At 40.1% G+C, this 25,470-nt stretch overlaps 1 protein-coding gene across 6 annotated transcripts in view; it reads right to left on the bottom strand.

Moving 5' to 3' along the window:
• ARFGEF3 (ARFGEF family member 3) overlaps positions 1 to 25,470 on the bottom strand; it is a 171,348-nt gene that overhangs the window by 80,855 nt on the left and 65,023 nt on the right. For 4 of the 6 annotated variants that reach the window (XM_055535739.1, XM_055535742.1, XM_055535744.1 and 1 more), the window contains exons 5-9: positions 20,110 to 20,178; positions 9,667 to 9,798; positions 6,147 to 6,269; positions 2,666 to 2,708; positions 289 to 367 (exon numbers count right to left, since the gene is read on the bottom strand). In XM_055535739.1, coding sequence (XP_055391714.1) covers positions 289 to 367; positions 2,666 to 2,708; positions 6,147 to 6,269; positions 9,667 to 9,798; positions 20,110 to 20,178 — 446 coding nt within the window. The remainder of the gene's footprint in view (positions 1 to 288; positions 368 to 2,665; positions 2,709 to 6,146; positions 6,270 to 9,666; positions 9,799 to 20,109; positions 20,179 to 25,470) is intronic. The other 2 variants (XM_055535740.1, XM_055535743.1) reach the window with 2 other exon arrangements.

Here is a 25,470-nt window from a genome sequence, read left to right as displayed (position 1 = left end):
CTGGGATGAGCCAGGTTAGGACTAGCCCTCACATCAACTAGCTCTTAGCCAACATTCTTTCCACTAACCTCCATTAGAAATTTGCATCCTTCAGTAATCATGTTTGACCAGGTGGGCTTGCCCAAGATCACTGAATACACTTCTCAGGAATGACGGTGAATTTACAAATGGCAGGAGGTGGGGAAACCACTGTCCCTATACTCTGCAACTCCAAGTGATGCTATGGGCAAAAGTTCATTCAGAAATAGGCCCTGAGCAGACCAGAGCACCAGCGCTGAAGGCACTTACTTGATGGCGGCTTGGAGCTTCTCACACAGAACAGTGAGCACGGAGACAAGGTCATCACAGAGGGACTCTACTGTTGACCCTTCAAAGAGAGGAGGCGACAGGCATTAGACATGGGCAGCAGAGCACTACAGGCCTACTCAACACTCCTTCCCATCCTCTGCTTTAGATACTTTCAAGACTGAAAAGATGATTTTCACATGCTGAGCCTTCCTCAGGCCACCGAAAGCATCAGAGAGAATTAAATATCATCATTCCTTTCCAAGGTAAGACACTCAAAAGATAATCCAGGAAGAAAATATGAAACTATTAACTATAAGTAAAGTTCATTCACACTGAATGAAAAAAGATTTGGTTAATTTAAGAAACAACACAGTTGATAACAATTTTCTCAATATTTAGGCCAGCAGACTATACATGTATCCCTTATTCTGATATCTTGAATTTCTGGGTCTTCTGAGCAGACTTGAGTTGTATCCTAGAGAGATAATCTACAGTGGCATGAAAGAAAGATGGACTTTTCAAACTAGGAAACTAGGGAAAGGGGCAAAATAAGTTAGTCACCGTCTCCACCTATTTCAGCTATTTGTCCCGGCGTCCTCAGGGTACACGGCCTTTGTTGTTAAAGGAGCAACAGTCAGTGTCAGAAAAAATAATTTTCCCTCCAAACACGTTCATGTCCAGAATCTAGCAACAAAACTCCCACAGAATTGTACTGGAAAAAGACTGAACTTCAGAATCTGTTCAAGTACTGGTCTACAGTTTGTTGACTGCATGAGCTTGGGTAAGCTTCAGTTTTGCTTCAATTAAGCTTAAGTTTTGCCTTTGGCAAGTGGGGTTAAATAATAAGTCTCAGCACTGCTAGGCCAAGGAAAGTAACAAGTGGAAGCATCTGCTTTTTTAAAATAAAAACCTGTGGAGATCTGTACACATGTGGCCAAGTATTTGAGGAACGTATAAATGCATGAATGAATGACCATGAGGTCAAAGAAGAGGGAGAAAAAAAATGCCAGGAGTGTAAGAAGAAAAATAAAATTCAAAGATGGCAGGGAAATGAGAAACAGCTGATCCTCAGAATTTAAGATCTTAAATGCAAAAAAAAAAAATTGAGAAATGATAAAGTGCAATGATAAAAGACAGTTTAAAATAAATGAAACCCATAAGGAATCCTGAAATTTAATTTTAGGTAAATTTCAAATTGAGTCCATCAATTTTTTACTGATACAATATTTAAATATGCATGCTTAACCAAGAGAACTTTGATCTCTTTTTTAGTTTATAAAATCATCCTATATTAAAGTGAAAACATTGTGGGAACTGAAATAATCAAAAGAGATGAAAAATCTTGGCTCATACCACTAAGAGCTTCAAAAGGTGAAAAGACGCTGCAATACTTGTAGCCCAAGAATACAGGGAAGTGTGACAAAAACACACTCAAGCAATGCTTTAAAAGAAAATGATCGAAAGCAGTAATTTTCTTTCATTTATTCTTTTTCTCCTAATTGTGGCTGTTTAGCTACTTCTTTCTCTTCCTTACATTCCCTTTTTCCTTTTCTCTCTACCCTACCCCTTTCTTCCATTAACTGGCAAAAATATCAAAGTAAAAAAAATTTTTTTAACACTTAAAAAAAATATTTATTTGACTGCACCAGGTCTTAGATGTGGCGCTTGGGATCTTCAGTCAGGGATTGAACCCGGGCCCCCTGTATTGGGAGTGTAGGGTCTTAGCCACTGGACCACTATGGAAGTACCCTCAACATTTTAAAAATTACTGAATAAAATCCTAGATAAAACTGATATTTTAGTTTTTCAATCAGATGATTTGAATTTTTCATCTCTTTTACAGAAAACAATACCATCAAACATTTTTAAGAAAGCAAAGTGCTTGTCTATTATAGTGGATATTTTTTCCTTTCCTATGAATCAGAATGAAAGTTCCTTACCTTGATTTCATTTGCTACTTAAACCTGGCTGTCTGTCCTTCCCTGTGAGATGACTTATTTTTCATAACAAAACTTCATAAACATCCAGGTGTAATAGCATTTGGTGCCAGTCAGGTTTCTACCATTTTGTATTCCAGTTCTCATTTTAACAGTTAATGAACCTGACTTCATGAAGAGTAAAGTAACTACAAAACCAGCCTCCAACAGGAAGGTGTGTGAAGTTAATTTCCCTGGCACAGTCGGAGCAGGAACAGGTATGGCTGGCACAGGATGTAGGAACAGAAGGAAACAATGGCTGATTAAAGCTAAGCAGAGCCGAGAAGAATGGGAAGCTAACCCAAGAGCTTTTACTCAGCATTATATCTGCATACTGAGCACACAGTTGGTGTTCTTATACCCACTTTTTCAACTGAATGTGCAAAAATCAAATCCAATACCTTGACTCCTGAATTCCTGGGGGACATCCGGGTTTTCAATTATCTAGTAAGGGAGACACACACAGGACAGTTAGGAGATTCAGGCAAGAAAAATCCTGACTGTTCAACAATGGAAAGGTCTAGGAAACAAAATGTCATCTGAATGTTCTGGGCTCTGCTACCTTACCTAGGTGCACCTTCCAGCTCTTGATAGCATTTCAGTATTCATGGCACTTATGAAAAGGCTATTATGTCTGGAACTAAGTTATTATCAGTTTCAAAAATAACTCAGCCAAGAGTCCACAACTCCCTGGAAGTTTAAGCCCTATGGTGCAGTAGATCATTCTAGGGTGTTGCAGAGCCATGACTTGGGGCAGTACCTGCCTAAACATGTGAGTTCTCTTTGCACAAAGAACAATTTGCCCCAAAGTCACAAATAGCACTCTGAGTGGCACCTAGTGAATACAGATTCTTAGTCATAAGAAGGATCAGTTTCCTGGACTTTGACATACAGGTCCACAATAGCTGCTGGTCAGAAGCACCAGCTTCCTATTTGAGGCGGGAGGGTATTAACTTTCAATTGTCTGACCAGACAGACCACTCCAGGTCACCACTAGGTAGATCTGGGACTATTAGGGTAGAGGCAGAACCTTGAGGGAAGGGAGAAGAGAAAGGAAGAGATATTTACTAGTAGTAAGACTTACTTCCCATTGTAGGGATAATTCAGGGACTACTGAGTTGAGAGCAGGAAGGCAGCCTTACCTCTTAGCACTGGGAGATAATAAGAAGGCATTTTCATGCCAATTAACTACCAGATATAAATTATTGCCACAGTGCTGATCTTTTTAAAGCTTGTTACAGGCAGATATTTCTACTATTCTCTGTTCATAAATTTGTAAGCTCAGCAGCTTCCACAGAATTTTGGGGAAGTGTGATGTTAATGCCAACAGCTCAGCACATGGCTAAACATTAAGGTCAGAACAACGTTTTTTGGAAGAAATCAATCTGAATCATTTTTATGGAGAGGAGAACTACTATCTCCTACCCCCCAGATATTTACATATGGCATTTTTTCTTTTTAAAATGCTTAACAATAATTTAACAATGGCTTTTGTCAATGAAATAATTCAATAATAACGCTTGATAGTAAATTCAGGGTTTCTGAGGATACAAAACAAAATCAAACTGAGTAATCTGCCCTGGGCATAGGGATGGGGAGGGGCTAGACATTAAGTTGATGATACATTTCATGCTAAGCTTTTGGCATTCTAAATTTATTTTCTTTCCACTGTCTTTAAGTCTTTCTAATTCTGAGATGGCCTGTGATGTGTTTCCAGTGACGGGTCATGCTAAGCACTATACACATCTCCTCCAAGTAATGCTAGTGTCCCGTGGGAGGACGTGCAGCCTCACCATTCCTGGGGACCACTCCCCTGTAATAGCTTTTTAAAATTAACCATTCTTAGGTAGTAAAACTTATGTCTCCCTCTACTAGACTTCAAATGTACTTCAAATATTAGCATCCTGAGAATCATGTTTTTCTGGGACACAAAAACATCTCCAGAGACCTACTGAGTAATAGAAAGGAAATTAACAGGAAACACTAATTTTCTATCTAATTTGGGATCTTGCCCCCGGATGGGGTGAGTCCAGATGGTCAGTGACAAGCAGGACCAGAAGGCTGATTAGCCACATCATACACAGGATACAGGCACACAACCTTCCAGTTTTATCCAGACCTCTGCAACTATACCTGTCACTTTACCTGTCACTCTAACAGAAGAGCAAGATGAGCTACAAATCAGTCTTTTTACTTAAAACCTAAAATTCTCCTACTTAAAAATTTCAAAGTATAATTAAACTAATATAAATGAATTCACTTTGAGAATACAAAGTTTCATTTTAATGCTTCATCTTAAAACATTACTGTTATAGTATTTCCCATCACATTGCCACCTAGCAAGGATGGAATGTGACTGTATACTAATATAAGGTCTCTCAACATTTTAGGTTTATTTCCATTAAAAATACTTTTTTCTCTTAATGCTTTCTACTTACAGACTTGAATTTCTTTTAAACTAATATTTCTACAGCATCCTATTCAAAACCCTAGTATAAACAAAATAGTTTTTAACAAAGAGAAAGCTATTGTAATAAAAATATCTCAAGTTTAAACAATTCTTTAATAGAAATTTAGGCTTTAGATATAGCAAACAAAAAATCAGTTTCCGCTCCCCACCTCCAGATTAGTGTTTTATTTTTTTAAACACTGGCTGCCAGATCACATGTTAATAACTTGGACTGGACTCAGTAAGGAGACCAGGGCATTTGTTCTGGCTCTTTCATTGATAAGCTCATTAACTTTAGATTTCAATTTCACCTCTCTGGGCTTCATCTTCCCCACTTGTTTTTCTAAGGAATAAAAGAATTTGACCAGATAATCTCTAATGTTTCACTCAACTCCATAATTTTCTAAAAATTAGAAAATAATTGAAGTTAAAAATCAGAAATAGTTGATGTTAAATATGAACTCTTCATTTCTATAAAGTTAATTTCTGAGATATTCTGAATTGCTGCTGGAGATATTCTATTCTAAAATAACAACAAGTGTTCATTCAGAATACTTTTTGCAGATTTAAAAAAATTTTAATTATTTAAAATATTTAAATATTTAATATTTATTTAAAAATTTGCAGATTTAAAATGTTTAATTATTTAAAATATTTAAATATTTAATATTTATTTATTTAAAAATTTGCAGATTTAAAATTTTTTAATTATTTAAAATATTTAAATTTTAATATTTAAATATTAAAATATTTTTAAAATTTAATTATATCAATTATTAGAGACAGACTTTAAAAAAACAAAACAAAACACCAGTTTTGAAGAGGAATCATCTCATTAACATTCCCAGAAGATAATATATACAAGAAGCTGATTACATTTACATTTTTTCCCAGGAATGCTCATTTTAAACAATCTGCTCAAGTTAAGAGCAAAAAGCTCAAGTGGGCTCTGACGACAGAGAGAAGATAAATTCAGATTCTTCACTGCCACACTCTTTTATTTCACAAAGAGAAACATATACCCCAAGTCTCAAGTTGCATAATTAACTGCCAGTAATTTTTCTTAATTTTGAATTTACTTCAGTGTCTGTTAATACATCACAATATTTTTATATAAAATTGTTCAATCTGTGATGTTTAGAACACGATTTTAAAAGAAAAGTGAGTTTTAAAATAATGACTAAAACAATAACCGAAACCACAAGGAAAAATCTCTCTTTAAACTTTGGAGGGAAACAGGTAAAAACATATTTGAAGAGTTTAATTTATATAAATAAAAGTTCAAGTGAACCAAGCCAGCCCTTCCTAATGTTTCAGTAGGAAGCAGCCCTGGCGGGGGAGGGGAGAGCACAGAAGATGTGGGACACTCATCATGCGATTACACAGAGTCACTGGCAAGACCGGGATGAACGTGTGGGTACCGAGAGGCTCACCGTGTTCTCCTGCCTTTGTCGTAACTGTAAAGTCAAGTCACTCAGCATTTGACTGAGAGTTGCCCGCACAGCAGTGTTTATACTACGCTGGTGACAGCTACATATGTATGTTTCAATGCACACCTGGTAAAGAAATAAGATAGCAACATACACACTCTGTAGATATCAGTTCATTACCAACATGCTTTGGAAGTAATTGGAGGGGATGTTAAATCCCTCTTAAATAGAAAGTCAGCCTGATTTAGGACTAGTTATCAATGAGTGCTATTAAATATTTTAAGTCCCTGGAAATTTGTTTTTAATCATAGAGGAAAAGTAATCTTTCTCTAAAGATAATCACTCTTCAAAGCTTACTATTCTGAGCATCACAGAAGAATGCAAATGAGTGATTTTTAGATAAAAAAACAAACTCAGGTGGCTGGAAATTAATCAGGAAAAGTTCTCTCCATGGCAAAATAGGAACAGAATTTATTAACTCCTGAGTTGGGGAAAAGGGTTAATGAATCCCTTTCTCCTCTATAAACAAGTTTGACCTTGGATTAACTCTCTGTGTTCTTTTGGAAACCTGATAAAGGTGGGACACATGAGCTGTGTTACTAGGCAGTATGACTTAGGGTAAAAATGTCCCCCCGATTACTAAGCTGCATCTGAATTTAGAAAACTATGAACAAATTATAAAAACCTGGTGAGAAGTTTCCTTGGGTAGCTCTTGTCCCTGAGGGAACTCTGCCAGTTCAACTCATGGAGTTGTTACAGAATATTGGTTCCTACACAGCTGAAACCTGGGGCTCCAAATCCAAGGTGACTCTGCACCCACAGAGATGGCTCTTATCTTTTTGCTCCTAAGCTGGCATTTGAGAGCAAGAGACTGGCCTCTGGACTGCAACAAGGACTCCTGTGAAAGATAAATGCCTGCTGGTGCCCTGTTTCTATTCCCTGCCCTAGATTCTGCTAAGCAAACATAAAGCCAGTTGTGATCTACTGCTGCTGCTAAGTCGCTTCAGTCATGTCCGACTCTGTGCGACCCCATAGACGGAAGCCCACCAGGCTCCCCCATCCCTGGGATTCTCCAGGCAAGAACACTGGAGTGGGGTGCCATTTCCTTCTCCAATGCATGAAAGTGAAACGTGAAAGTGAACTCGCTCAGTCGTGTCAGACTCCTAGCGACCCCATGGACTGCAGCCCACCAGGCCCCTCCATCCATGGGATTTTCCAGGCAAGAGTACTGGAGTGGATTGGGTCTTGCAAATCTGAATGTCTAGTTGAACATTAGACAACTCCCTGAGGCTGCAGCATGGAGAAGTCCCAATTTGAGGGGGGAAAATCCCTCATTTAATGGTAATGATGTTAAATGGCATGGCTTTTCAGATTTTATTGCCTCTAAATCTTTTAGAAGCTATAGGAATGGACAATAAATGCACACTTTAAAATTTTTCCCACTTTTTCCTCTCCATAACGTATGTCATCCTTTTCATTTCCCAAGCATATTTAGTCCCACAAAAAGGAATAAAGGGGGGCTTCCCTGGTGGCTCAGTGGTAAAGAATCCGCCTGCCAATGCAGGAGACACAGGTTCAATACCTGATCTGGGAAGACCCCACATGCTGCGGAGCAGCTAAGCCTGTGTACCCAAACTATTAAGCCTGTGCTCTAGAGCCTGGGAACTGCAGCTAGTGAAGCCAGAGCACCCGAGAGCCCAGGCTCCACAAGAGAAACCACTGCAATGAGAAGCCTGTGCACCACAACTAGAGAAAAGCCTGAGCAGCAACAAAGACCCAGCACAGCCAAAAATAAAGCTGAAAAAAAGGGGGGGGGGATTTAATATACCTTGATTACTTTTCTAGGAGTAACTTCAAGACTACAATGACAATAATAGGGTTCTCACCCAAAGTGAAAGTGAAGTTGCTCAGTTGTGTCTGACTCTTGGCAACCCCATGGACTATAGCCTACCAGGTTCCTCTGTCCATGGGATTCTCCAGGCAAGAGTACTGGAGTGGGTTGCCATTTCCTTCTCCAGGGAAGGCAAGTTTAATTTGATAATTGATAACTGAGATGGGAGAGAAACTCAATGTGAACCTTTGCTGCTGCTACTGCTTAAGCTAGACCTTTCTGTTAGGCCTCATTATTAAAAATCTTTTTGTAAAATTAACTAGGTAAAAACAAATATTTTCTAGCAGTTTAATTTACCTCCTATTGAATGCCTGATATTCCAAATGAGCTGTGAAAACTCAAAAATGTATTTGGAAGTTGGCTTAGATTAATTTAAGTTAAAAAATAAGGGCACATTCCAAAATACATTTGTCAAATTACCATTTTAGGGTATATCAGTTTTAAACTCATTTTTTCAAACAATAATGGATTATAATGTACCTGAAAGTAGAATTTATATGTACTTAGAAAAAAAGTGTTTTAATCTTGAAAGACTTTTACTTTTCCATGTGATGAAACAGTTTAAAAATTGTGAAAATACATCTGAGTGTGATATTTCACTATGATGAAACCAAATTCTCCACAGTGTAATTAGGCACACTCATATTATTTATACCTTAAGATCTAACAGTTTTATTTAAATCTTATACTGTCCCAAGAAATCTTTATAACTGTTGATCTTTAAGCTCTCTAAGCTCTGACATTATAAATTTAAGGGGGAATTTTAAGCTTAGAAGCATTAAAGATGAGATTAACTATCTGGAGAGCTGAACTACACACTTAATATAAGCATGATTTTCCTGAATATGGAGAGCCATTTATAGCCTTCTTTAAAAAACTCTATCAGCACCTTTAGACCCAAGAAAGAATGCAAGCATGAAGAACGGGATTTGAAGAAACACAAACATTGCTGTCAAGAGATGAACTTCATAAATAATCAATATATTTCTATGAGTTTTTAGTGTTACCATCATTTTTAATGTTTAGCTGTTATTATTACACATACAAAATGGGACATGACTTATTGCAAGAGGCATTTTATAAAGGGAAAGGTAGACATGTTTAGTTTGCTTTGAAAAAAGATTAAGGAGCTCATTCTACTAAAGCTGTGAATATAAATACTGTCTATGACAAAGGGTATCCTTTTAAACATAAAAATGATCATGTAACTGATAATATCACTTTCTTCAGGTACTCAGAAAGAGATGCTTTAACGGCTATCCTGACATCCTCTAAAGTTTCTTAAACTTGTTGTATTAATAATAAATTGGTAAATCAGTAAGGTCTGCAGAACTAGGGTTTCCATAATAAACCTGACCACTGTAATTCAAGGCCAGTGATTTTTCACTTTGTGAATGTCTTTCTTCCTCTCCCTCAGGACAGTGCTAAGATGAGCACACTGAATCAGAGAAGCTCAGAGAATACTATGTCCAAAATCAGGCCGAGTTTCTGGGACGGGACTCATCAATTTCTTTTCATATCTCCATTATCAGTTCTATCTCCCCACGCCCTTTGCTTTTGAGGTGCAGAACTGACACTTCCGAAGCTTCAGTTCTGCACCTTGACCAGAGGCTTAAAGGGCAAGTCAAATACCTCGTGAAAAGCCACAGGCCGTGGATCGCCAGGGGAGGCACAAAGACACAGGGCAGTGAGGAGTGTCGTAAGGGACATTTTGATCATTTCATGCATTTGTGGACATCCAGCTTTATGGCATGCGAAACACAACTGAGGGCAAAAACATACGTCATTAATGATGCAAAACAGACCCCAAAGCAGAAGGAAAAAGAACAAGAAAACACAAGTCTGCAAGCCATACATAAGCAATGCAAATTTTAGATTATCAAGTCAGTAGACTGATAAATAACAGTACTAGGTTACAACCATGGTGGAATCACTATTAAATATGAAGCAGCATAGTGGAATGTAGCAGATAGTCAATACACATTAACCAAAGGGATAATACATTTTTAAGAAGCTGCCACAGTAGAAGTTTGCTTAGCTTTACAAAGTGCATATGCCCTTCACGTTATTGAACTGTGCTTTTACCTTCTCTTTCCTATCTGAATGGGGTTAGCAGCATAGCTTTGTTAAAACAGTGCATGGTACTGACTGTTAGTCAAGAGCAGAGCTAGTATGTTTCTGATTGGAAAAATTTTATGGAGATGACAATTTATGGTAATTAAGAAATAGAAAGGATCAGAGATTAAGTGAGCTACAAAAAAGCACAAATGTCTCTTATGTGAATGTTTGTTGATCACAGTAGGATCAATAGAAATTTTGATTATTACTATAAGTCTAAACTCTACATTGCATCGTGGTAACAGCTCAGTAGCTCTGCCGTTTCCAGGTAAACAGCAGCAACGGGTGGATATGTGACAGGAGGCACCTCATCAAATGCAAGCACACAGGCATACACACATAAAAACACACAGACAGGGCAAACTGAAGTTGCTTTATTATTATAAAGAAATAGTTATGTAAGGAAATCTAGTCTCATGCTTGGGTAGGGAAATTTGCTGGTCTTCCTTTTGGATCTCAACGTACAAGGAAATTCTTAAAGTGCCCAGGGATATACAAAAAACTGACTGTGACTTTGTTCTTCCTCCTTCATGTTCTTCTTGGCTTCAGCTGGCATATTAACATAGCTTAGGACACCTAAACCCATCAATTCCTGTACCTTTTCGGGCAGAGCCTTCTGCTTCGTCTATAGAAGGTCTACTAAACTCTAGCCTCTGTCCAATGAACCAACCCAAAAGGAAGCAGAGGGGACCTCTGCATCGCTCCATGCGTCTTCTAACTCCAGATAGGTTGTTCAAAAGCCACGCAAGTCAGAGGTTAAAGGAAAGTGCTGAATTTCTTGCAAAGGACTAGTTTGCGCAAAGCCCATCTCTGGCAGGAAGTAACCAAAGAACAGACACCCCACAGGAGTCAAACCAGAGTCAGCAAAGAGACTGGCCCATGAGGAAGGAAGGAGTTTCTGGAAGGAAAAGTGGAGAAGCTCCTTAGAATGGGGTTTCCTCACTCCAGTAGCCTCAGCTGGTTTAAAGCAATGGGCCAGCTCCCTTGGCTGAATTTTGCCAGGAGGTGGGGTTACCCCTCCCAGTCCTAAAGGGAATATGACAAATAAGATGCTTCCAAGATAAAAAGTACACAGGTGACCTGGTCCATTTTCCTGGATTGTATCTGGAGACCTTCAGCTCCTTAATTGTAAAATATCTTATTCAAGGTATGGCTCAGAAATAATGCTATCACTGTGTAGAGTTTAAAAAAAAAAAAAGAATCACTAGAATCATTGAAAATTTATGAGAAGTCAGCCCAATTAAAAAAATTCTTTAGTGATACCTAGAACCATTACATCAGAACCTTTGGCAGCAGGTCTTGATTTTCAGTGTTTTTTAAGTTCCCTGGGGGTAACAAGTGAACTGTGTTAAACGTCTATCCTCTGATGGTAATCAAATGCTCAGAAAAGATAAATTGAGTATGAGTGTGTAAAGATACCCAAACAAGTGGCATATGCCTAATGATCACTTTAACCTACAGTCACAAAAATAGTAAAATGTATCAGTACTTCTGCTTCACATGTAAAACCACCATACAGCCATTCTCTAAATGCCTTGGTAAAGTGGATAAGAATCCCAAGAATTTCAGTTGGTTGCTACATTAATATAGCAAGATTTCACTAACATTTTCTAAGACTGAGGGTATCTAGGAGGCAATATAGCCTAGTGATTAATGGCACATATTCAAAGCCTGGATTTGAATATCTAAAATTTCTTCAACATTGGTTTTTATTTATGAACAAATCAACGTAAAATAAGTCCAGATGGCAGTGGGAGGAGCTGTGCTGCTGACCTGCTTACAAAGGAAGCATGTGGACAGTGGAGTGGGTGCAATCAGACTTCAGCCTGGAGACCCCTTCCTCCCATCCACCTTAGGGTCTTCCTGACCTAAAGTCACTGGGCAAGCAAATTAACCTCCCTTTCTTTGGGATTCTTTATATAGTTGGGTTATGGTAAAGATCAAAGGAGGATGTGTGGGAAATACTACTTATTGGCATGCCCTAGGAACGCAACCATCAGTAGTTACCATTATTAACCACTGTTTTGGAATTAAGGGATGGAGGCTGGATGGAATGAAAACACGGGAGATTCCTGAAAGTAAAATCTTCAAGAGGAAAAAAAAAGTCTTTGAGAGAGACTCTGCTTGAGCTTGATGACATGCTATAGGATCAAAGACTAGAAGTTTTCCATGACTAAGATCAAACCAGGAAATAAATATTTACAAATGAGGCTTTCTCGTGTAGAAAAATCCCACAGAGCTGCCTTTACCAGGCATGAAAATATGCTCCAAATCCTACCAATGAAACAATAATATCATTAATCATCTTCAATTCAGCTTCACAGAGCTTCAGGCTATAGCACCACCTCTTCCTTTAACCCTAAGGCCTTGGCGATTTTTACTCTGATAGTTTTTCCTATATTAAGGTAACTACCCTCAGAACACTCAACACGTCTGCTAACTTGAACATAACAGTAAGAGAAATACTAAGGGTCTCGCTTTCAACCAATAAAAGAATTTTGTATCCATATGGAGTTTCAGTAATGATCATTCATGAAATTAAACAGAAAACATGTTGGCTGTTTCATAGCTGTCCAATTCTAAATTCATTTCATATTTCTTATTCCTCCTGCATCAGAGAAGACCCTATTCTGAAAAACTGTCATCACTGCCATTTAATTAAGCAAGTTAAAGTTAGACACACAAATGAAGGCTGCCTTCTTATTTACATTTTCAGCGCTTAATGATCCTTTTATAGTTTCAGCAGTACCTTAGGAAAACAACACCATTTTTCATACTTAAGTACACATTTCATTTCCTGATCAACAGGTTCCAGGGTAAGCACTGTTCTCAGTAAATAGTCAATGCAGACCAGAGTAAGAAAGAAGAATGTGTGAATTCTTCCCCCCGACATTTCCACAGGTGATTTAAATGATTTATTTTAAGGTGTTTTTATAACTTGTTTCCCTAGCTATATCTAAAGTGACAATAGGAGAAAAGATTTTTTAAGTGAAAGACTTTTTTTTTATGAGAAATTAAACTACAATCAAGAAAGCTTCCAAGAACTAAGTGGTAGTTTTAGGCTGAAATGTCCTGCTTTAAAAATAGAGTTGCAGATTTTTCAAGGGCTAAATTAGCAGGTGGAAAGCATGTGAGAATCTGCAAAATCACTGGGTCTCACTATGTCTACAGAATACCATTATTTTTGTGGCAGTCTCCTTTGTAGTTCATTCTTCTTGTTGATGAAAAATTATTTCTTAAGCAATTTCCATGGTGAAAAACCAAAGGGCTGTAAGCTATTTTGCCCATTTCAGGAAATATACAATGAAGGCAAATTAAGAAAAATGCTTATTCCTATCACGCGTATCTGAAGTAAACAATGATTTCAAATAATTCTACTACTATCCTTTCTTAAATTACACAAGCATCATTCATTTAATAATCTACTATCTATAATGACTGATCCATAAACTTGAGAAATGGAATACTTCCTGCCATATCAGTAAACAAGGATGTCTCAGTGACTGGCAACTGCAGCCACCATGGATGATGACCTGGTGAACCCCGGGGTATTCTCTTGACTACCTGCCATTTAGCAGCCATCAAACTGCAGTCACTCCTAACAGTGAGCCCTAAGGAAACTTAGGATGTGGAAACACAGGATACTGGCCCCAGATAGGTAAGGCACTTATCACACAAATGAATTCAGTGAGCCCAGACTCTAGCACCTTCCCATACCTAGAAAAGCACTAAATTCCTTAACTTGACATATCTGGTTTCTTTAAATTAACAGTAATCTTTTGATGTTCCCAACTACCTGCCCTTTGTTGCAAAACTCCTATATATCTTAGCCTCTCCCCTCACCTCCTCAGAGCAATTTCCCAGAGATATCTAAGACTTTGTGTCCCAGGCTACAGTCCTCATTTTGCCCCAAATAATACTTAACTCCCAACTCTCACATTGTGCAATTTTTTTTTCAACAAGCTTATATTTATAAGTTGTTCTTAGGCTTTTCATATAAATAGATCTACTCCATACTTGTCTTATGCCAGATTATATAAATATGGATTGGGGTAGGAGGCATATTTTTACAAGTTAACAGTGGGCCTTACTGGCGAAAACATACCCTCAGAAGGAACAGTGGCAGATTAAATCATTAAAAGTATTTAAAAAATATGCTTGATATATATCAAGCAATGACAAATGGGAAGGAGAAAATGTGGACAGGGTTTAGCAGAACATGAAGAAAGACAAGGGAAATTAGAAGAATCAAAATCCTGCACTTACAAGGTGGCCACCATTAAGAGGATGTTATTGCTGGTGGGAGTTCCTACTTCATGGGGGTGGCTCGATTCACCATGGCAGAAAGGCATGACAGCTCTCACCTAGGTCTTAGCAGAATGCTATCTTTAGATCTCATTTTAATGAGATGATACCATTATTCACTTATGGCAGTGCTTCTCAAAGTTTAATACCCTTATGAATCACATGGGATATCTTATTACAAGGCAGATTCTTATTCAGAGGTCTGGGTTGAGGTTCAAAGATCTGCATTTCTAATAAGCTCCCAGGCATCTGCCAAGTGGATCACACTTGAGGTTGTAGAGCCTCACAACTCCTTTCAATATGGTTTTACACCACAGCTTGTTGGAGAGAACAGTAACTATCAGGGCAATGATTCTCAGCTTGACTTCTACAGTAGAATCAGCCAGTAAAAGTGAAAAAAGTGCAAGTGTTAGTCACTCAGTCGTTTCCGACTCTTTGCAACCCCATGGACTGCAGCCTGCCAGGCTCCTCTGTCCATGGGATTCTCCATGCAAGAACAGTGGAGTGGGTTGCCATTCCCTTCCCAGGGATCAACCAGGGGCTTCACAAAATTTGTACACCCAGGTCCCTTCAAGATCAAAACACTCAGAATTCCTAAGGTGACCCTAGGCGCCTTATTTTCACTAATACTTCCCAGGTGATTCAAATATGTAGGCTTTGAGGAAAACCACTAACATAAAAGTAGGGCCTCCAATGTTATGTAACTGTAAGTAGCCCATACATAAGAGAATTCATTTTGGGAGGGTAGAGAAGTCAAAATTTAATCAAGTAACTACTGAAAATAGCCAGCCTTGTTTAGGAACCTATGCAACCTTGTAGAAGCCTGTCTTTTGTTCTGATCTTCAGTTTTCGTTTGTAGTAAACTGAGGCACAGTATTCCCTTCATAAAAAGATCTATTTTAAAGATAAAAGGCAAGATCAATGCTGTGTCTGCAGAGTGCTCACCCCGGGAGTGGTCTGGATGAAGGGAGGGGCAGCCCCTTGGAGGATTACCACCAACTTCCATGAGGCAAACGTTAAGGGTCCCTGTAAGTAGCTCTTCCACGACCAGACTATGAAACACGTTCTATAGGATGTAGAGACTGAAAGCTCAGTCACGCCAACCAGTCTTGCTTCCTGGTTCTATCACTTCCTAGGTGTGTAGCTTGGAAAGTTAGTGGATCTCTCTCTGTGCCAGCTGCTTTATCTGTAAAACACGGATAATCAATAGCTCCTGCTTCACAGTACTGTTGTGCAGTTTATATGATTTAATACAGGGAAAATTCTTAGAATGGTGCCTTGCAGAGAGTAAGCACTGCTGCTGCTAAGTCACTTCAGTCGTGTCTGACTCTGTGTGACCCCATAGACGGCAGCCCACCAGGCTCCCCCGTTCCTGGGATTCTCCAGGCAAGAACACTGGAGTGGGTTGCCATTTCCTTCTCCAATGCATGAAAATGAAAAGTGAAAGGGAAGTCGCTCAGTCGTGTCTGACTCTTTGCGACCCCATGGACTGCAGCCTACCAGGCTCCTCCGCCCATGGGATTTTCCAGGCAGGAGTACTGGAGTTGGGTGCCATCGCCTTCTCTGAGAGTAAGCACTAAATATGTATTAAAAGCAGCCATGTAACACTTTGAGTATAAGCACTTGTCTCTTTTTTATATTATTTATTTATTTTTAGCTGTGCTGGGTCTTCACTGCTGTGTGGGCTTTCTCTAGTTATGACAAGTGGGGGTTACTCCATAGTTGCAGTGCACGGGGTTTCCCATTGCAGTGGCTTCTTCTCTTGTTGCAGAGCATGGGCTCTAGGGCTCAGGTTCAGTGGTTGTGGCATGTGGGCTCAGCAGTTGCAGCTCTCAGGCTCTAGAGCAGAGGCTCAACAGTTGTGGGCTTAACTGCTCTGTAGCACATGAGATCTTCCTAGACCTGGCATCAAACCCATGTCTCCTGCATTAGCAGGCGGATTCTTTACCACTGAGCCACCAGGGAAGCCCCCTGTAGTTATCTCTTGTCACTACAAGCGATGTTATGCTTTCAAGCCTCCTCAGAATGATCAGTTCTGAGAGGGAATGGCCACAGCAAGCAGTGAACCCAGAACTCTTAGCTAATACCTGATGGAAGTACACTGAGTTGCAGCCAAGCCTGGTAGATAAAAGATCCACTGTTCTCAGCAGGAGAATAGTTTCCAGGGGGTTTCCATTACTGGCTTTTGATCAGGGCTGCTGGATTAAGTGAGGCCCAGGCACTGGCACCTGCCTGCTCGTGGTGCTCCTGGATGACTGCCTCTCTTGACAGACTGGCATGTAGACGTCCTCCCCCAGGGACTGGCCAGCTGCAAGAGCTGGATTCTTACTCCCCTGAGCTTGGTGTCCATGCCAGGTCCAGGCTAGCAAGGAGGAGCTATTCTGCACACTGCCATTTATCAAAAGCACTTTGAAGTGGTGATGATTATGGTCCTTACAAAGCAGTCTCCATCCCCCTGCTGATGCTGGACAATCTGCCCCTCTGTCCAGTCACCAGAGAGGAGTTGGGCATCGAAGCTAGGCCTGGGGGAACCTGCAGTCTCAGCTGTTAAGGTCTACCATGGGCAGGGAGGTGGTAGGATCTTCTGGTGGGTCTGTACGAGAGGCACGGCCTAAAAACATCCTCTGGAACCCTAGTACTTAGTGAAGTTGCTCAGTTGTGTCCGACTCTTTGCAATCCCATGGACTGTAGTCTACCAGTCTTCTCTGTCCATGGGATTTTCCAGGCAAGAGTACTGGAGTGGGTTGCCATTTCCTTCTCCAGGGGATCTTCCTGACCCAGGGATCAAACCCAGGTCTCCTGCATTGCAGGCAGACGCTTTACCCTCTGAGCCACCTATCAAATATCAGATAAAAAGTTTCCTTTTACGATCCTTACCAAGTCCTGCCTTCAGAGGAATACAGTCCCAAGCCCCCATCCTGAACTAGAAGTCAGAGCTAGCACTGGAAGTAAGGCATTTTTCTGTGAAGGTCTGACCCCTGCTTTGGGACCTTCAAGCTGATGTTCCGCTGGAAACTCTTCCAACTGGGGGATCTCAGGGGGCTGCAGGTAGGACAAGAAGGTGGGGGGAGTCAGCTTGCTACTGTGGTCTCAGGAAGCTAGTCCCATCGAAGACCCATCCCTTTAGGTTCCTGGCCGGGTCACCATTACTTCGCGGAAGCCTGGATGTCATCAATCTGCTGTTCCAGAAAAGCAGGAGCTAACCTTGACCTGGCGTTTACTACATGGCCGCCTGCACTGAAAGCTTTATACATGGGTTCTATTTTTCTTGTCTAACTGGCACAACCACACAATGCGAGATAGAGAGACAGGTGCTGTTAGCATTGCTTTTAAACACAGAACAAACACAAACCCAGGGAGGTATCCAAGGCAACCCTGCTGGGAGGCAGGAAAGCCAGGATTTATATCCAAACACAGTGAGTCTCCGGAGCCCACGCTCTCACCACCACGCTCAATGCCTTTATCTGTATATTGCTCTTGGGTTGAGATTTTTTTTTTTTAATTGTTTTTTCTTTACAGGTTCTTATAGAGACCACCGTGTGTGTGTGTGTGTGTGTGTGTGTGTGTGTGTGTGTGTGTTTGAGACCACTGTGTTTTGATGTTTCATTCTATCTCGAAAGGCCTGCTGAGTCTCTACTCTGGCTTCCAGATCCCCACTGAGAACACCCTTGACTTGGGTGGCCCATAGCAGTGTGAGTCTGCTGCTCAGGAATTGTTGGGCTGGCCAAAACATTAATTTGGTCAGTGAATCTGTTGTTCAATAAAGTTCTTGCTGAAAATGAAAACCGTGTCCTTTATTTTTATATAAACCCCAATGAACTTTTTGGCCACAATGAGATACATAACAAATCTTTTCAGATTCTCATTCAAAAACCCTGTGAGGATGATAAAGGCACCCGCGTTCTCAAAGGGAGCTTGGGAACCCCTGGTGGCCTGCCCAGTCCTGAGGGTCCTACAACAGCCTGTCTTCCTTCCCTACCTCCCTCCTCGGCAGGGGCTGGGCTGGGCAGTGAGTGACACACTGCATCTCCTGTCTTGTCCTTCATACAGCAAAGAACCAACAAGCATCCTACATGCCAATCCTGTTCCCTGCTCTGATCAAACACTACATTTGTCATTTTAAAAGCAAACCAGTGTGGTATATCTAAAATAGGTACACCCCTAGGAACAGAGAATAGAATGGTGATTGCTGGGGGGCCAGGGGGAAGGGGAGATGGAGAGTTACTGTTCAATGTGTATAAAGTTTCAGTTATGCAAGATGAGCAAGTTCTAGAGTTCTGCTGTACAACATTGCACTATGGTTAATGTTACTGAGTTGTACACTTCAAAGTGTGTTGAGATCTCATGTTAAAGGTTCTTACCACAGCTATTTTTTAAAAAACCCAAACCTACAAATGATAAGACCACTCACTGGTATCTCTTAAAATTCAACTAAAAATACTGACAGCTATTCTGTTTATTTAGTTATATAGAGTGAAACATACAAATATGGTAATGAAAAATATTCTTTCTACCTACCTAAATACACATTTGAGAACTGATTGATATTGTAGTGAGGGGTCAGCTGTCTATTTTTCTTTTGACTGACATATAAAATGATCTACCTGCTCAAAAATAATTTTCTCAATTTTCAGTCAATGCCACACAATACCACAAAAGATCAGGTATCAGTCATAAATCCTACTCATGATAATGTTCATTATATATGATGAGGGATATATTAATTAGCTTGACTGTGGCAATTATTTCACAATGTATATATATATCGAAACATTGAACGTTTTGCAGATTATACCTCAATGATGAGAAAAAGAGGAAAAAAAGAAAACATGTCCAATTTGCTAAGCGTCTACCTGGTATAATCAGTAAATGGTAATCATTACAGTTTAAAAAAATACCCATGACTGCTGAGAGCTAGGTTTTCTTTTTCTGCATAATTTCAGAGTTCAGAATATCATTGGCTCATTGAGGTCTGCATGTGTACTCTTGTCAAAACACACAAATCCTGAAGATATCCTTCTCAAGAGGTGGAAGGAAATTTATTTTAAGCATATTAAAGTATGGCTTTGGAATGATGCCGTGTCCAAAAGCCAAAGTCATATGCCAGACATTCAGGAAGCCAAGCTTTCTGTTGGACATACTCTCGGGAGTGCTGAAGGTACACGTTACTCTAGGCTGCAATACAGATGGAAAAGAGAAGGTTTTCCAACGATTGTTATAAAATGTGTTCATCAGCATTTAGGAGACAAGGATGCAACTGAATCAATAAGCATCGTCCCTAAATCTCATGCTTGGTTTTTTAAAACCTATTTTTTAAAAACATCAAATCCGCTTCAATTAATCTTAGGAAAAATAGTGAGTGTAATACCTAGGTATAGCAGTGTCAGGAGAACCAGTACTGTTATTTCCATGGTTAAAGCCTCAAGTCAAGCAAACCAGAGCATGCAGAGCACTGACAGAGTGGCCCACAGAGCCTGCTTCCCACAGAGCAACTCCTTAGTGAAAATTCCCCACAGTAATGATCAGCGAGGGGCTCACCCCTCTGCTGCAGCTCAGCTCCACCCCGGCATTTCTCCCAGGTTGGGGTAAAGCAGCTGTGAGCAGACAGCACAAACAAGCAACGCTTGAGGGTCGAGGGGAGCAAGTACTTACCTCCGCGATCTTCAGCACTGCACTCCCATTCAGGTCAAAGGTTGGAGTGTAGGTTATGCAGAGTAAAACCTTTTAACAGCCACGAAGTAGGGGAGGAAGAAAAAGATAAGGGATTATAGAATTCTAGAAATAAATTTCCATTTCGCATGCCACTTATGCTGTCTTGTTTTATGACTTTTTTTGCTCTTTGCTTTATTTCCTATGTTTGTTTCTATTCCACTCACTGCTCTCTAATTAGTGGTCACACATTGCCCAATAAAATAGAGACTAATAAAGTAAAGGCTGAAAACTTCTCCCCAAGGAAAGAACCATTCTAAGACTGGCCAGAGATGGCTTTCCTCAACAACTCCAGGAGGTCTGTCTAGTAATAAAGAAAATCAGGCTCAGTGCTAGGTCCTGAACATGAATTACCTAAATTGATTTTTTACTGTCATTACTATTGTTCTCATTTTACTGGTAAGGAAAGTGAAGCTCAGAACCATTAAATAAGCTGCCCAAAGTCACACAGGTACCAGCTGCAGAGCTGAATCTGAACCCAAGTAATCTGACTCCATGCTCTGCCCGACCATGTAATACTGTCTCTGTATCTTTCTAGACTCAAGTATCACTATATTTTTCTGTTCCTGTCACTTCTCAGATCCACATGGGATTAGACAGTCTTTTATGGGCACTTTCTTCTTTCTTGCTTTACCTCCCTCAGAACACTGCCCGGGGCTTATTTATTAGTCCCAAGTTCCCCTTATTCTCCAAGTTATATAGACAATGAGTTGATGACATTTACAAGATCTTTAAGGACCATTAAAAATTCCACTTTCTACTTGTAGAGCTATTAGGGAATAGATCAATAGAAGCTCAGGGCATTTTAAGAATTGCTGCTAATTTTGTAGATAAGAGGCTAGCCTTTCCCCTGTCCATTTGGCTTCCGATGATGCACATTATCTCGCTGGTGATCCCAGACAAGAAATTGCTTGTGTTTGCTCCTCTATCCCCAAACCCTACAGCCATGTCTGGTCTGCAGCTCGGCTCATCAGTGGCAGCCTCAGAGGATGTTTCTCATCTGCTTCTCCCTAACTCATGAAAGAGCAACAAAGCCTGGCATATTTGCCTAAATCAGGACATACTACTCATCAGCACATCAAAAAGCATGACTGTCCCATGGAACAAAGAACCTCTCCTAATCTCTCAGTCTTAGTTACTAGCCAGGCCGGCCCTAGGAACAGTCACACCTTCAGAGAAAGCAAATAGGTATATAATTAAAGAAGGAAAAAGGGAATTCTTGCCAATTTTAGTCACAAGGTTAGATAACTTCACTGTGGGTCTGCTCCTCCATCTTTTGCTCCTTAAGGCACCTGACAGCCAAGAGTCAACTCCAGATAAAAAGCATCTGAAAGCCACGCTGGCTGAGAAAGAGGCATTGTGGGAAATACTACCCCATGGCCTCATGGGAAAAGGCTTTCTTTTGTGGGGTGATGGGGTTGGGGTCTGGTATGCAAGAAGGGATGAAAGCTGAGGACAGCAATGCCACCAGGTCCTAATTTGGCCTGGGGAGAGGCCATCTCTTCTAGTGTCTCTGTACTTGATGGTGCCTCTGCCTGACACCCTCCTGTCCTCCACTCTTCCCATGCTTGTTCCTCACGTGGGTCATATGTTGGCTTCTTTGCAGTCTCAGCTCAAATGTCACCCCCTCAGGCATGTGGCCCTCCCTGAACACACTCTCTGAAATGGCCTCTTGCACAGCTTCTTGTTTCACTTGCTTCAGAGCAAGCACCAGTTTCATAAATTACTGGTTATAATCTTTCCATCAGACTATAACATCCACTGGGCATCCTCAAGGCTTTCTCATATGATGATTTCTTACTATGATTTCTTATTGCTTCGAATGGCTTCTCTTTCTTGAGATATTTCTTTTTTTTATGCCATGTTTCATGGCGGGTAAGTAGGGGGTATGAGAGAGTGCCTGGTGGAAGTGGTGGTCTGGGGAGGTAAACTGGCCCATCTGGGCTCTTGGCTTTTTAACTATTTACAATGGAATATTACTTAGACATAAAAATAATGAAATAATGACATTTGCAATATGGAAGGACCTACAGCCTGTCATACTGAGTGAAGTGAGTCAGAGAAAGATAAATATTATATGATATCACTTATATGTAGAATCTAAAGAAATGGTACAAATGAATCTATCTACAAAACAGAAGCTGAGTCACAGATGTTGAAAATAAACTTGTGGTTACTGAGGGGAGAAAGGGGGAAGGGATATATTGGGAGACTGGGACTGACATATACACACTACTATATATAGAATAGATAATTAATAAGGACCAACCGAATAGCACAGGGAACTCTATTCAATATTCTGTAATGACTTATATGGGAACAGAATCTAAAAAATAGTGGATGTGGATGTATAACTGACTCACTGAGCTGTAAAACAGACACTAATAACACTGTAAATCACTATACGCCAATAAAAAATTAATTAAGAAACTAAAAATAATGCTATTTATAGGACCAACAATCAGCTTCCTGCCTTCCATTGTTCTGTGCATTCAGACAAGGTGCACAAGGGTAGATCTGGAAAGAAGTTTTCAAAAATCAACCCAGTTTTCTGTGAGCAGAAGCTGCTTTTTACAACAGTGGCTGGAGGAAGTGGGAGCAGAGTCTATGGTAAGGTCTTCAGGAAGTTCACTGAGTTGGCATATTTGCTAATCAAGCTTATCAGGTGAACAAGGAGACTGGACTCTCTCTGCCACAGGGAAGCCAGCAAGTGTAGAGGGAGGCCCTTTCCAACAGTCTGAAGGAAGCTGAGGACTCCTGCACCCAACCAAGGCTGATCCTGTTCAAAAGATCTTTGAAAAAAGGCTTTTCACACCTAATGTCCGGCCACTAAAAACCAAAGACTCACTGAATTCTATGCAAAAACTAAAAACAAGAAAAATAATGAAAGTGAAGCACATTAATGAAGCTGGCTCCTTAAGCTCATGCAGCCTGCTTTGCTGGAAGCAGAGGAGGTTTTAACTCCAGGGCTGATGGTGCCCCTGGCCCCCCATGACATATAAAGACAAGACATGTAAAGAGCTCCAGTGTCTAGCAAGGATGATGCAGCAGACAGAAGTGATTTGTTGAAAATGATACGTGGAGAAACCCAATGCCTGCAAGCACTAATTCACTGGATTCAAACACAGACCGGGTGTAGGAAATTTAGGTCAACAGCAAATTAATTTAAACTGTCTGCCTTCCATTGCATAATGAAAGGGTAAGTAGTTTAGATTCATATTCTGAGCACGTTGGCCTCAAGGCAAACAGGAGCACCTAAATATTGAGGGCAATTCTGTTAAAAATACATCCCTCACAGGGTCATTAAAGCATATTGACTACATTATCACGAACAGCAGGAACTTGAGTGATAGGAGGTGTCTTGCAATCTAGCTTGCTAGTACTGCCTCCATAAAGAAGCCAAGGGGATGCAGAAAGCAGGCGGGGGAAAACCTTCCACAAAAAGGGAAAGATCCTTACAAAGGCTAATAAAAATCCCAATAATTAAAAAACAATAATTGAATGGCTACTATGTACAAGAAACAATTCTTCAAATAAAAACGTGCATAGAAACCCTGGAGAAAAAAGACGAGACTGGAAAGGAGAATGAGAAGCTGATTTATTGCAAGCCCTGGGGCCCAATGATAAGAATCTGGAAATGTAGCCATATGAGGAACAGAGAGAGAAGTGGATTGATAATGATGACAAGTACAAGATCACAAGTATGAACCTCTGATCAGGAAAACCCTGGATTAATTCTCTCCCAAGGGCACCTAATCAGCAAGATTAAAATTTTTCCATCAGGCTCATACTGCCTTGTGATTGTAATCATGACAGAGCAGGGGCTGTGATGTCAGGGTTAAAACATAACTGTTTTAGTAACATGATTGTGGCATGTAATTTAATATTTAATTGCTGTGACTTTGCCTACATCCTCGACCTCTTTATCTTTAAAATTCCCATCCTACCTCATAACAATATGTAGAGGAAAAATTAAATAACTTTTTTTTTTTAAAGAGTACATTCAATATATGTATCTCCAGGATGTTTTCTCATAGAGATTAATAAACAAGTCTCCATTTGATGGGACTCATGGCAGCTATTTCAATGTAAATTACATACATTTTAAGTAACAACAAAAAATCAGATCATCCACATTCAAAATCATAAATCTTTCCTACTGTATATCACTGCCCCCATTCCTATGGTCCAAAGCCCTCATCATCTGATCCAGCTCCACTTCCTCTCTCCTCAATGTTTTCTCTTTCAGGTCCCAAATCAGTTCAAGGAATATTAGCCAAGGTTCTAATTGCTGTGGGGTCACAAATACAAAGCAAGCACCATTTTTACCATAAAAAAACCAACAACAACAACAAAAAAAACTTCGCAACCTATTGGGCAAATGAATGCTTGTACAACTATGCTTCATGGCTGACTTAGTAAGTGGTACTGTAACCATGAGGTATGTAATAGTTTTGAAGGTTAGAAGACATCTCAGCTTTGGAGAACAGAATCACAGATGAGATAATGTGAGCTAATCACTGATGTAGGAGAGAAAAGGGAGGGACAGATGTACCAAACAAAGGAAACAGTAGAATAAAGGAATGAGGTGTGAAGACAGAGGCTGGAGATGATGCTAAAAAGGTTAGCAGGAACCTTATTACACATCAACTTAAATGCCCCTTTTAAGTGTTTTGCACATATTATTTTAGGGCTGGTCAGGGCAACAAATCACAACTAAAACTAGATGTACTGAGGGAAACTGGAAATCAGGTGATAAAGCAGATAATATGACCTAGATGAATTAAAGACAGATCCTAGTCATTCCAATGGCAATGAATTAACCAGAGTGCATTTGATGAAGGAATGCAAGGAATTCACAAAAAGAAAGCAATGGTCACTCATACATGAAATCTGGGTGCCATCCAACCACGGTTCTGCCCACTGACTCTCTTCTAATTCTAGTCAATCTGGTTGAAATCTCTCATATTCCCCTATATTTCATAAAGCTTTATATTATATACTAATAAAGTAACATGCTTTAGAGAAGATAAACCTTGTTCAAAAATCCATCACATAAAACATTACAGATGTGGTCATCCCAGAATGGGTAGATCTGGAGAAGTTTAGATACACCACTTAAAATCTGCATGCCCTCTGCATCTCCCACTAATACAAGCTCCTTAGCAGTGAGCTCTAACTTTCTGATGCCCACCATGTTTACAGCGCCATGTAGGGCTCTGGGAGGTGTGGTGAGTTCCAGTCTAAGCTCAATCCCTCCTGTGCATTGTCCACAGGAGTAATCAACCTCACAGGGTTTCAGCG

This window comes from Bubalus kerabau, chromosome 9 (genome assembly GCF_029407905.1).
Source record: "Bubalus kerabau isolate K-KA32 ecotype Philippines breed swamp buffalo chromosome 9, PCC_UOA_SB_1v2, whole genome shotgun sequence".
Lineage (NCBI taxonomy): Eukaryota > Metazoa > Chordata > Mammalia > Artiodactyla > Bovidae > Bubalus > Bubalus kerabau.
Note: the sequence above shows the minus strand (reverse complement) of the source record. Positions and strands in the feature narration are given on the sequence as shown.